This window comes from Phascolarctos cinereus, unplaced genomic scaffold, assembly GCF_003287225.1.
Source record: "Phascolarctos cinereus isolate Bilbo 61053 unplaced genomic scaffold, phaCin_HiC Scaffold_73;HRSCAF=605, whole genome shotgun sequence".
Taxonomy (NCBI): Eukaryota; Metazoa; Chordata; class Mammalia; order Diprotodontia; family Phascolarctidae; genus Phascolarctos; species Phascolarctos cinereus.
The window spans coordinates 1-13229 of NW_027556113.1; the positions used below are offsets into that span (position 1 = coordinate 1).

At 39.3% G+C, this 13229-nt stretch overlaps 1 protein-coding gene across 1 annotated transcript; it reads right to left on the minus strand.

Moving 5' to 3' along the window:
- Positions 1–722: 722 nt before the first annotated feature.
- LOC110204048 (albumin-like) lies at positions 723–8791 on the minus strand (the record flags this gene model as incomplete). Its single annotated transcript, XM_020980408.2, has 6 exons — positions 8661–8791; positions 7397–7454; positions 5623–5755; positions 5080–5291; positions 3396–3528; positions 723–820 (listed from the first exon to the last, which is right to left on the minus strand). Coding segments are annotated over exons 1-6 (713 nt in total), but the record flags the coding sequence as incomplete, so codon positions are not given.
- Positions 8792–13229: the final 4438 nt, after the last annotated feature.

Below are 13229 nucleotides of genomic sequence, written 5' to 3' on the forward strand. Positions count from 1 at the left end.
ATTTGCCAGACTATTGATTTTGTCCTGTAACTGACTAAACTGTGGTTCTCTGTCTCTGAATTTAGTGCAGAAATACACTAACATGAATGACTTCAGTTTAGAAATACAGTTCTGCTGCTAGTCACTGTTCTATTATGGCCTCAAGGGTTTCTGCTGCCCTTGGGGGATGACCATGCACACAAGGCAGGCTTTCCTTCAATCATGTCTGGTTTACTATACAAAGAAGTCTGGACCACTAGTTTTTAACATTGAAAGTGGGCTCGACCATGAAATTTTCTCAGTCTCAGGAAGGAAGAAAGGAGCTATTGCTTGCCCTCATTTCCAACGTCCAATCGGTGATATTGTGCCTGTGCTTCAGCTATGTAACCAATCACGTTGTCTTCAACCCCATGATGTCACCTACTCTGTTCTCTACTTTGTTCTCTGCTTATAAAAGACTTGCATCTTCAATTCTTCATCTTTTGGCTAATTGAGGCTGTCATTAGACCCATTCTACTAATAGCTAATGCCCTGATAATAAATTGTTGTCTAGCTGGAGCAAGTGCCTTGGTTTACCTTTTTGTTGAATTTCACTTGTAACAATTTTTTTACTTTTTTACAAATCATGAAATTAACAACAGAAATTCGTGGGAGCTAGAGATATTGGAATCTTAGGCCTTTTCCCATCTTTGATTCTACAGCAAATACAATGTCTTTTAGGCAATTGAAACTTAGAGACTTACCCAGCCTTGACAGCTCTCTCTCCAAACTTGTCTAAACTGGAGCATCGATATCTCTGTCTTGCACCTGCAGATAATACTTTTTCTCTCAAAGCAGGAAGCTGTACAAAAAATAAATCACTTTTTTCAAAAATAATTTCCGTATTTTCATTAATATGAAAAATAAATTCCCCACAAAGTCCTCACAAATTACTTCAACATTTTCTTCAAAATTTAAGGAGTTTAACCTGAATTACTTCCATGAATGAGAGAGAGAAATAGAGACAGAGATTTTTTGATAGGTGTATTTCAATATTATTAGTTTCCTTTCTAATCCTACATATTTCCTTTTATGCACTGAAAGACGTGAATCTGAGAAAGGCCCATAAACTTCACTAGACAGCCCATGACACAAAAAAAGGTTAAAAGATCCTCCATTATATGAAGATAGCTTTGCGCACACACCAATAGTCGATACTGCACTTGGGCTCCTTTTCTCGGTAGTGGTGATAGATTTTTCAGCTAAGCCCTTAATGGCCCCTTTCCTGGCACTTCTTATGACCATGGTGACACAATTAAAGGGAGTTGTTCAGATTTAGGAATGGTCAGTGATAATCTCACCAGTATGTAATACGTTATAAGATCCAAGAGGACAGAGGATACTTTGAGTTTTCTCTTGGTGTTGGTAGGAACTTAATGGGAGCTAATAGGGGATTGATAATTGCTTGGTGGATTGGAATTGAAGCTAGGACCTTCATTTCCATTAACATGATGTGTGAATCATCAAGTCAATCAGCCACAAGCACAGTCATCAATTAATTGAATGTTGAATCTCTCTGGGCCTCAGTTTCCTCCCCTGTCATGAAATTAGTAAACATAAGGATCTCCAAGGTCCCTCCCACCTCTCCATCTGTGCTCTTCTATGCAGTGTAACACCTTTAACATTCTCTATCCTGAAAGAACAAGCTATATATCTTTGCTAAGTAGGATATACTCTCCACGTTTGGAAAATTATATAGTATATGTTGTTCTCAAAGACAGTTTCACAGGTATTTAAGAAATTTTTTTCAATACCTATCAAAGTTAAATTCCTTATTTACTAACTCTCATTAGACTTGGGAATAAAGTAAAAATGCATAGGATTTGTGTGGAAGCTAAAACGAGTTCACATTCAAAACATCTCCTTCACTGGATTACTGTGCACCTAAAATTTCAGTACTGACTACAAAGTCACTCTTAGAATCCTCTTTCGGAAGGACAACACTATTAGGATAAGAAAATTCAATAATTCAGAATTGAAGGTGAATTAATTTAGAAGATTATTTGAGAAGATACCTGGCTGAGAGTATGGTGACAAAGAGGTAAGGAAGGGGCAGCTAGGTGGTGCAGTGGATAAAGCACCAGCCCTGAAGTCAGGAGGACCTGAGTTCAGATCAGGCCTCAGACCAAACACTTGACACTTACTAGCTGTGTGACCCTGGGCAAGTCAGTTAACTCCAATTGCCTAAAAGTTAAAAAAAAATGCCAAAGGGTATATTTTGAGAGGGGAGGAACTTTTGGGGGAGAGCTTACTTGGAAATGTTACTGCAGTGGGATACTTTGCACAATGAAGAATCAGTATATAAATACTGTATATAAATAAATATATATAAGTAAATATATATAATATATTGAACTCATGTTCATGAGTTCAACTCTGACACTTACACTCTGTGTGAACCTAGGCAAGACACTTATCCCCGTTTGCCTCAGTTTCCTCATCTACAAAATAAGCTGGAAAAGGAAATGGCAAACCTTTGGCATTTACCTTGGCAAGTACCTTTGCCAAGAAAACACCAAATGGAGCAACAAAGAGTCAGGCATGACTGAAAAAGACTAGTCAACAAAAAATTATGTCAGCAGCTCCATCTTTAGCCCTACCTAATGTTCCCAATCTCACCTGCAGCACAATTCACTCTTCTGCCTACAGTAGACTCTGCCCACTCCAAATTATTCCACAAATATAAATTCACATGCCTGCACACGCACACACATGCACACACACACACACACACACACACACACACACACACACACACACACACACACACACACACACACACAAGGCTGACACCAGGATGCAGGAAGTTCTCAATTGCATCATCAAACTAGTGAAATGAGTCAGGGGATTGGAAAGTTTAAGCAACACAGAGGCAGACTCTATCACCCTCCCCTTCACAGAAGTGAGGACAGTACTGAAGAGGAATAACGGAAGGGTCATATACTTAGAGCGGGAAAGAGCACCAAGTACCACCCCCTCAGATTACAGATTAGAAAACTGAGGCTGGGAGAAAGGACGTGACCTGCAGAGGGTCACACAGCTAGTGAGCATCTGAGATGGACTTCAACCCAAACGCTCCTCACTTCACCCCACCCACCCCAAGAGCCTTCTCTACTGTACCACACTGCCTCTCAAGCCAAGGGCCAGGACTCAAGAAGGTGCTGATAGACGATCATGGTAAGGAAGATGGGACTTCTTGGGTCCAGGTGACAGGTCCCACACTGATTTTCTCTCTCTCTCTCTCTCTCTCTCTCTCTCTCTCTCTCTCTCTCTCTCTCTCTCTCTCTCTCTCTCTGTGTGTGTGTGTGTGTGTGTGTGTGTGTGTGTGTGTGTATGTGTGTGTCTCTCTCCCCCCGCCCCTTCTGCCTCTCAAATACCTTTTCTTGGAGGCACGTAGCTTTGTCAGCAGACTGGCAACATTCTCCCACTGCATCCTTGTACTGAAAAGTGTAGGCAAGGAGTGCAGGGGCATAGAAGTACGGGTGTCTTCTGGCAACTTCATACAGGTACCTGAAATTGGCAAAGAGAACCAAATGGTCACTTTTGAATAGCTATCACTAATAAATGTCTTCAGTTGTGTACCCACATCAATTGATAAGTTTACTCTCTCAGCTGAACCTAACTAAATTTGACGTCTGCTGCCCCCTCTAATTTGGAGCTGTGACTTCATTGGCATTCTTTCAGTTCTATCTAGGAATTGGTGTGTTATGTTATGCAATATTACATCGTTAATATTCTCTATCCTCATAAAACAAGCTGTATGTCTTTTCTAAGGAGAATATACTTTCTACATTTGAAAAATTACACAGCATATACTATTCTCACTGAGAGACTCAAAAGTATTTCAGACAGACATTGTTTTCCATAAGTATCACAGTTAAATTGCTTATGTACTAACCAGCATTAGGCTTGGAAATACAGTGAAAATATATGGGATTGGAGGAGACTCAAAAGAAGTTCACGTTCAAAACATCTCTTTCACTGGCCTGCTGTACACAGAATATTTCACTATTCACTACAAATTCACTCCTTGAGGTTAAGGAATTGTATCTCTTAGAATCCTCTTTCTAAAGAAAACACCTTTAGGGTAACAGAATTCAATTATTAAGAGTTGAATGTGGAAAAAAAGAATTGAATGTGAATTAGTTTACACGATTATTTTTCAAAGAGGACACGATGAGGGTATGATGTGAAAGAGATGGGGAAGAGGAGGGGTATGTTTTCGTAGGGGAGGAGGTGGCAAACCCCACCACCAAGGCCGAGGGCAAATGATGTAAAAGCCACTTTGCTTCACAAGTGAAGACACAGTCCCCCTGAGAGGCAGCAGAAGTCTCAGGGAAGACCATGCATAGGGAGTCATTCACCAAGACCCAGCATCTTCTTATTGAAGTAAGGTATTCCTGCTAACTCAAGGCTGAATGCTGTTGTTTCCACACTGATCAAAGTGCTACAAATATGTTCAGTTTTCTCTGAGTCTACCACCCGTAGGACCCCAAATGTAAATCTTGCTCTGAGCATAGGAAATGCTAAGCAGGCAAACTCAATCTATCTCTGCAGACTGGCCACTTTTCAATAACAGTAGTCTTTGCCAGGCTGCTGGGGCACTCAGACCACAGGATTCTAGAGCTACAGAGGGGCACAAAGATCATCGGATCCTACTCCCTCATTTCATAGATGAGGAAACTGAGGCCCAAGGAGCTTAAATGACTTGCCCTTTCCAACTAGATGGCACAGTGGATAAAGCATGGGGTCTGGATGCAGGAAAACCTGAGAACTTAGTAGCTGTGTGGCACTGGGCATGTCACATAATCTCTATCTGCCTCAGTTGTTTCATCCATAAAATGGGAATCATACCAACATCTAAATAATTTGTTATGGGAATCAAATAAAAGAATATTTGTAAACCCCTTAGCCCATGGCCCGGCACATACTAGGTACTTCATGAATGCTTATTCCCCTTCTCCCTCAGTCCCATACAGTTAGTACTATGACCTGTGCCAGGGTTGTTTGGCTCCTATGCTGACCCACCAGCCCCTACACTCACTTTCTGATCTCACTTACTTTCCCAGAACTCTGTCTGCATTCTCTTGGAAGTTGTGGCAAAGAGTGTCAGCATTAGCGGCTTCGATTTTAGGGAGGTCTGGGTGGTCATCTTTGTGGCTCAGGAAACATTGATTTCTCTCAGGTTCTTCTTTAGTGCAGCACTCTGCCATTTCGCCGTACCTCTCCCGAAAATTTGGCAGACTACATAACTTATCGCCAAATAGTTGGTGCTAGGAGGGAAAAAAAATACGTGGTTAGTCATGGACCCATTTAAAGCTCTGGAAATACTGGACTTCCTTATTTGACTGGGGCAAGACTCATGAGACAAGGAGTTAGGAGAGGCAGCTGCCTTGACAGTCTTCTGCTCCCCTCAAATCATTTGACTTCCTCTTAGTTCAGAACAATTCCTTACATTTTTTAACAAGAGGGAGCAGTTCTGGACTGGTGAGAAGTCCAAGAACAAAGAGAGAAGTGGTGGGACACATTATTGTTGACTCTGATCTCCTATCTAAAATGAAATGAAGAGAGAAGGTCAAACTCAACCACAGAGTCTCTACTCACAAGGGATTTGTCACAATTTTCTGCTGTCTCATCAGCAGCACAGCCTTTTGCAAATTCCACGACTTCATTCACTAATTTTATATGATCTTCATATGGACATTTCTGGAGGAACTGAGCAAATGTGATCAACACTCTGAAACAAAGAGTTCTTATGGTTACTGAAAGAAAAGGTGAAATTAAACATTAAAACCCCCTCATAAAGTGTTTGCCATACTGAAGATCCAATTGCATCCACACCATTTCCAGCTTGGCTAGAGGACCATCCACACCATGCCAACTTGACTAGAGTACCAAGGCATCCTGAGAGAAAGACGGGGGTGGCATGTGCCTCACGGATGACCCACCACCACCACCACCACCTCCACTCACACCCAGGTGGAGACAGCCCAGCACCCTTCTAAAGACATGTCTTGCTTCTACTCTGACGTCCCCATAGCCATTATCAAGGGGATTGACTCTTGCAGAGATGAACTATGACAGCTGTCTCTGAGGCTGCTTGCAGCCCCCACCTCTTCAGCAGCCACAGCTACTGAAGACTCGGAAAGGAAAATTCTCATCACCAAAGTCCTTGCCAAAGTCAAATGGCTCAAGACCAGAAACAGAAAATGGTCTTAGCAGTGGAAATGTCATTAAAAGAGCAGTTTTACCATGTACTTTGCTATTTTACCCTAAGGATCATGGGATTTTTTTCCATCTGCCTTGTAGCTGCATTCTCCTGGATGGGTTCTCCTTGAGGACAAGGACTTCTTTGCTTTTCTACTTGTGTATACCTCCAGCTCTTAGCACAGTGGTTAATGCATGCTTTTTCAGTCATTCATTCTATAAGGATCAATGTATACTATGTCTTCCTCACTGCTCTAACCAAAGGTGGAGGAAGAGAACATGCATTTAGATAGCACCTACTATGTTCCAGGCACTGTGCTTGGCACTTTACTGATTTTATCTCATTTGATCCTCACAATCGCATACAAACTTTGCTCTCAGAAGCTCTAGTCACATTACTTGCTAAGTGACTGATATATTCAAAGTGGTGTTTAGCCCAAACACACTTGTATTTTAACAGTTAAACAAATAAGATCACATCTTAAGGTAGAACTCCAAGCATTAGCCAGTGCATGAGTATTTTGTGGAGGGAGAAGAGGATTTTCCTAACCCCCAAAAATCATTCTATGTAGAAAGTAGCCAAGTACATGTAAGAGGATCATTGAGTAACTGAAGTCAATTCAATTAGACATCTAGAACCTTCAGTCTAGAAGACTTGAGCACAAAGTCTGCCTCTGACACTGATTACATCACCAATTATTAGACTGTGACCCAGAGGATGATCTGCCTCAATGTTCTTGTCCATAAAAATAGGGATAACAATAGCATGCTCAGTTGCCATCCCTGGTAACCATGTGAAAATAAGAGGTGCCTGTCGATAGAGTACTGGCTCTGAAGTCAAGAGTACCTGAGTTCAAATCCAGCCTCGGACAAAACTCTTGGCCCTTACTAGCTGTGTGACCCTGGGCAAGTCACTTAACCCCAATTGCCTAAAAAACAAAGTTTAAGAGGTGCCTACTTCCAGCCATAAGTGACAGCAGGGCTTCTTAGGGGAGATGTTGGAAAGCTCTTTAATTAGCTACTGAGCCAGAACCCAATGACCACTGAACGTGTTCCACAGGGGAAGTGGCAGAAAGAGGAGAAAGGGAATCACTACGTAAAGTACAAAGGGATAATGTCACATCAATATTCATGGAAAACATGAATTTAAATTTTCAATAATTATACTTACAGGCCTTTCACATTCACTTCACCCAAGTCTCTATATCGTTTGGCAATCTCACTCTTATCTAGAAGTAAAATATACAACATTGAGATATACATCTCATATACATATATTTAAACATGTATTTATATGTATACATATATACATATATACATATTTACATGCTAGATACATACATATATACATATATATGTATATATGCGTATGTGTGTGTGAGTAGAGATAGAGATAGAGATAGATAGGGATAGAGATAGAGATAGAGATAGAGATAGAGATAGAGATAGAGATAGAGATAGAGATAGAGATAGATAGAGATAGAAATAGAGATAGAGATAGAGATAGAGATAGATATTTAAACCACCAGGTGGAGAACCACTCCTCCACCTAGGCATGGTTTATGTATTCATTTGACTCAAAAGATGATGCCTCTGCCAGCACAGACAAATCTCTGCAGATTAGTCAACCTCAGGTCAGTATAACACCTGGAGAATTGTTGATTGGCACAGATACGTCTTGAACCACCAGTTGAACTTTGCAGTTTCTTTATTTTCTCTTCAAATCTAAGGGAGAATTTTTGTTGTTTATTTAGTCATTTTCAGTCATGTCCAACTCTTCATGACCCTTCATGGGTTTTGCTTTATTTTGGGGGGGTGGGTTGGCAAAGATATTGAAGCAGATTTCCATTTCTTTCTCCAGCTGATTTTGCAAATGAGGCAAATAGGATTAAATGACTTGCCCAAGGTCATAGAAAATAAGAAGTGGCTGAAGCCAGACTTGAACTCAGGTCTTCCTGACTCCAGGCCCAGCACTCTATTCACCTAGCTGCCAAACTAGGGTTACTTCTTCTATACCTCCTTCAGAGGAGTGATGAGAGGTCTCTCTGAAATGCAAGTGCATTAAACCCAAACTCTAATTATACAATTTATCTAATGGTTCTAGATTTCTGTATGCTGAGGCAGAGCTGATGATGTCATAGCTGAGGAGGTGGGAGGAATACGTTCCTTTCTTTCTTTGGGATTGTACAACTTTAAGAAGTCATGGTGGCTACATTTTCTCCATCTGAAAAAGGTTACAGAAACTATCCTGTCTAGGTCATTGACAATATTAGACAGACTAATGACTTCTTTGACACTATATAGATACAATCATCTTCATGAATATTTTTCACTGCTGAAGGAAAATACACATGATGGGACCACAAATCCCCAAAGATTCAATCTTTAGCCTTGATTTCTCCATCAAAAGAGAACATGAATAGAAAGATTCTTACGTGCATCTCGACGGACGATTTCCCTGGAATGAACAGAGCTGATGAGGAAAATAAGGGAAATGAAGGTGACCCACTTCATCTTGTCAATACTTTATGGAAATCGGTGGAGGAAAGAAGGTAGGATGTTGAGAGGAAAATGGATTAATATACTTTTTTTAACCAATAATTGTAGATTATTAACTTTGCATTTCATTTCCTCCCACTGATTTCAAAATTCAGACTATTCTTGCTAAAACTGTGTTTGCCCAATGCCTTGCACATGTTTGCCATCTGGAACTGCCTTCTCAAAAAGACCTTGTAAATTCATTAAACTTATGTAAAATACCTTATCAAGTTCTAAACAAGGATTCAAACTATTTGCACTTTTTATCCAGTACCATGTCCTTTATCCTAGATTCCCATTTGAACATTTTAGCTTGTGGCAGTAGTAAAATTTTAACCAACCTGGAAGCCAGGTTTGGAGAGTTGAATGAACTGCAGACCTAAGTTCAGAAATGAGCCTTGGAAACCCATTTGCCCTGCTGAACTTACCTAATGGCAACGAAAATCTGAGGAGGGGGGAAAGTTACTGAAATAAAAGGATTAGAATTCTTCCACGTCATTCATTCCTACCTCTACTCAGGAAGAGTTGAAGTCCCCATATGGCCCAGAATGCAACAGATGGAGAGAGCAGTATCTAGAGCATCTAGAATACAGCTAGATGTCCAAGAAGTTTGCATTATCAGTCTCAGGCCAGACCCTCAAAAGCAATTGCCCTTTCTGAAGTTCACTTTAATTCTTTTATTTGGCTTCATTTGTGTTTCTTAGAAATGATAGTAGAAAATAATTGAAATGATTGATAGTAATAATGCTCTGGGAAATATTGAGATACAAATCAAAGGTTGAAGCTCCCTGATCAGGTGGCACCTTAGGTGACCTTGCAAATGCTGAGATTCCCCTCAGGAGACTGAAGGAAGCTGGGTATTCACGGGAGGCAGAGCAACAAACGTAGAGACAGACACTAAGCACACATTCTCAGGGAATTGTGGGTATGTACAGGCCATCGAAGAAGGAGAGAAGAAAAGACAGTAGGGAAATCGAAGGAAGGATGAGAGGGAGACAGATGAGAAGGAACAATGTGAAATCCACTTGAGTGGCCACTTTAAGCATCATCAACCAAATTATTCTAAACAAATACGTGTTTCTGATGAACTTCTCACTCTCAAAAAGAAAAAAGGGATCCTTTCCCTATATTCTCTTGCACCCTGAAGGAAAACACCTTTCATTGTTAAGCCAATTGCTAACTCTAGCACACTCTCACTCCACAAGGAGTCTAAATTCACTCTGAGTGACCTAATCACAGAGTCCCAGAATCTGAGTCCAGAGGCTAGCTGGTCTAATTTGTATCTCATTAAGAATATCATCTATGACATCACAGACAAGCGGCCATCTAGCCCCGGTTTAAAGACCTCTGATGAGAGGGGAACCACCATCTTCCAAGTCAATCCATTCCATTTCCAGTCAGCTCCAATTGTGAAGAAGTTTGTCCTTTCCTTGAGCCTAAACCTACCATTTTGAATTATCATCCATTCTTTCTATTTCAGACCATTGACTCCCAACATAATGAGATGAATCCTACATTAACGTGAAAACCCTTCAAAGACTCGTAGTTGCTATCACTACCCTCATAAGTCTCTTCTCCAGTTTCTTCAGTCAATTCCCTCACTCAATACCCTCATTATTGCCCACTTTTGGAAGGGTTCTCCCATTCCTCTTGTAATGAAAAGAGCAGAGGAACTTGTAATCAGGAAGTTCTGGGTTTGAATGTCACCTACACCACATGTTGGCTGTCTGCTCTATGGGCCAGGCATTTAACTTCTCTGAGACTCAGTTTCCTTTTCTGTAAAACGTGAATAACAAGACCTATAGCACTTTTCTCAAGTGACTATTATACCAAATGACATGATTTAGGCATAGTACTTTGCAAATGTTGAAGTGTCACATAAATGTCACTTATTTTGCCTATTACTATTATTACAGTCCTACCAAACTCCTCTTATGGAACAAATATGGTGCGGTGCTGATGCCTAAACCAGGAAGAGGAAAAATAGAAAGAAAATTATAGCTCAATTTCACTCATGAATACCAATGCAAAAAAAAAAAAAACCTATCTCCTACTAGCTAGTTAACTACTGCAATATATCACAAATATTGTACAGTGTGACCAAATGAGATTTATACAAGAAACACAAGGCTGCTTCAATATGAGGGTAACTATCAGCGTGATTGATTATATTAATAACAAAATCAATAAAAATCATGATTAAATTAAAAGATGCAAAAAGGCTTTGACAAAACAATTATTAGAAAAAAAACACTTGAAAGGATCTGTAGAAACGAGTTTTTCTTTAACATGGTAAGAAACATCTACCTAATGCCACCAGCAAACATCTGTATTAGGAATAAGCTAGAAGCTTTCTCAGAAAGATTGGGAGTGAAACAAGAATGTCCATTATCACCACTGGGATTCCATATTGTAGTAGAAATGCTAGCAATAGCAATAAGAAAGAGAAAAGATACTGGAGGAATAAGAAGGTGCAAGGAAGAAATAAAACTATGCAGATGATAGGATAGTATACTTGGAAAGTCCTAGAGATTGAAGTAAAAAAAATTAGTTAGAAAATAATTATACCAAAATAGCAGGATATCAAATAAACCCACATAAATTTCTATATCCTATATATTCTGAAATCTTCCACATCCCATATTTCTATTCTATCTATATATTCTACATATTTGCTATATGTATTTCCATATATTGCCAACAAAACCCTGCAAGAAGAGATAGTAAGAAATATTTGATTTAAAATAACAATAGGTGGGGGCAGCTAGGTGGTGCAGTGGGTAGGGCACCAGCCCTGAAATCAGGAGAACCTGAGTTCAAATCTGGCCTCAGACCAAACACTTGACACTTACTAGCTGTGTGACCCTGGGCAAGTCACTTAACCCCAATTGCCTAAAAAATAACCCTAGGCGATATAAAATAACTGGGAGTACATCTGCAAAGACAAAACCAAAAACTATATGAACATAATTGTAAAACATTATTTATACAAATAAAGTCAGATTTAAATGATTGAAGAAGCTTTAATTGTTCATGGGTAGGCCAAGTCAATATAATCAAATTGACAATTATACCCAAATGAATCTGTTTATTCACTGTCATCTCAATTAAACTACCAAAAAATTATTCTATTCAGCTAGAAAACAATAAAAATTCATTGGGAAGAGCAAAAAGTCAAGATATCAAAGGAACTATTGGAGGGAGAGAGTAAAGGAAGGGGGTCTAGCAGTACCAGATCTTAAACTGTATAATAAAGAGGTAATTGTTAAAACTATTTGGTACTGGCTAAGAAATGGATGGATGGCTTAGAGGAATTGAGTAGGTATACAACACACAACGGTAAATGATTGTGGTAAGTTCATGTTTGATAAACACAAAGATCTAAGCTTTGGGGATAAGAATTCACTATTTGGTAAGAAAAAATTGCTTGGAAAACTGGAAAGCAGTATGACCAAAACTAACTATAGACCAATATCTTGTGCCATTTACCAAGAAAAGGTCAAAATAGATACATGACCTAGCTCTAAAGGGAAATATAGTAAGTAAATCAGAGGAGTATGGAACATACTGCCTATCAGACAAATGGATAGGGAAACAATTTATGACTAACCAAGAAAGAGAGAGCATTGTGGGATGTAAAATGGATAATTTTGATTATATGAAACTAAAAAGGTTTTGTCCAAATAAAACCAATATAGCAGAGATTTAAAGGAAATCAGAATATTAGGGAAATTTTTTGATAACCAGTTTCTCAGATTAAGGCTTCATATCTCAAATATATAAAAAAGAGCCAAATTTATAAGAATGAGTCATTCCACAATTGATAAGCAGTCGAAGGATATGAACAGGCAGTTTTGGGGAGAATAAATCAAAGTCATATATAATCACATAGATTGGGGAAAGTGGGAAAAGGCTCTAAGTCACTATTGATTAAAGAAATGCAAATTAAAACAATGATGAGATACCATCTCCCACCAATCAGATTGGCTAAAGTGATAGGGGGAAATGACAAATGTTGGAGAGAATATGGAAAAATTGGAACACTAATACACTTTTGGCATAATTGTGAACTCATTCAACCATTCTGGAGAGCAATCTGAAGTTATTCACAAAGTGTTATAAAATTGAGTACACTGTTTGGCCCAGAAATCCCACTGTTAGGTCTGTTTCCCAAGGCAATCAATAAAAAAAGGAAAAGAACTTATATGTTCTAAGATATAGATAACAGGTCTCTTTGTTTTGCAAACAGTTGGCACTGGAGTACATGCCCATCAAATGGGGAACAGCTAAACAAGTTGTGGTATATGATTGTGATGGAATACTACTGTGCTACAAGAAATGACAAGGAGGGTTGGTTTTGAAAAGCATGGAAAGACTTACTTGAACTAATGCATAGCAAAAAGAGCAGAACCAAGAGAATGTTGTACACAGTAACACAATATTGTTTATAGAATAACTATGAATGA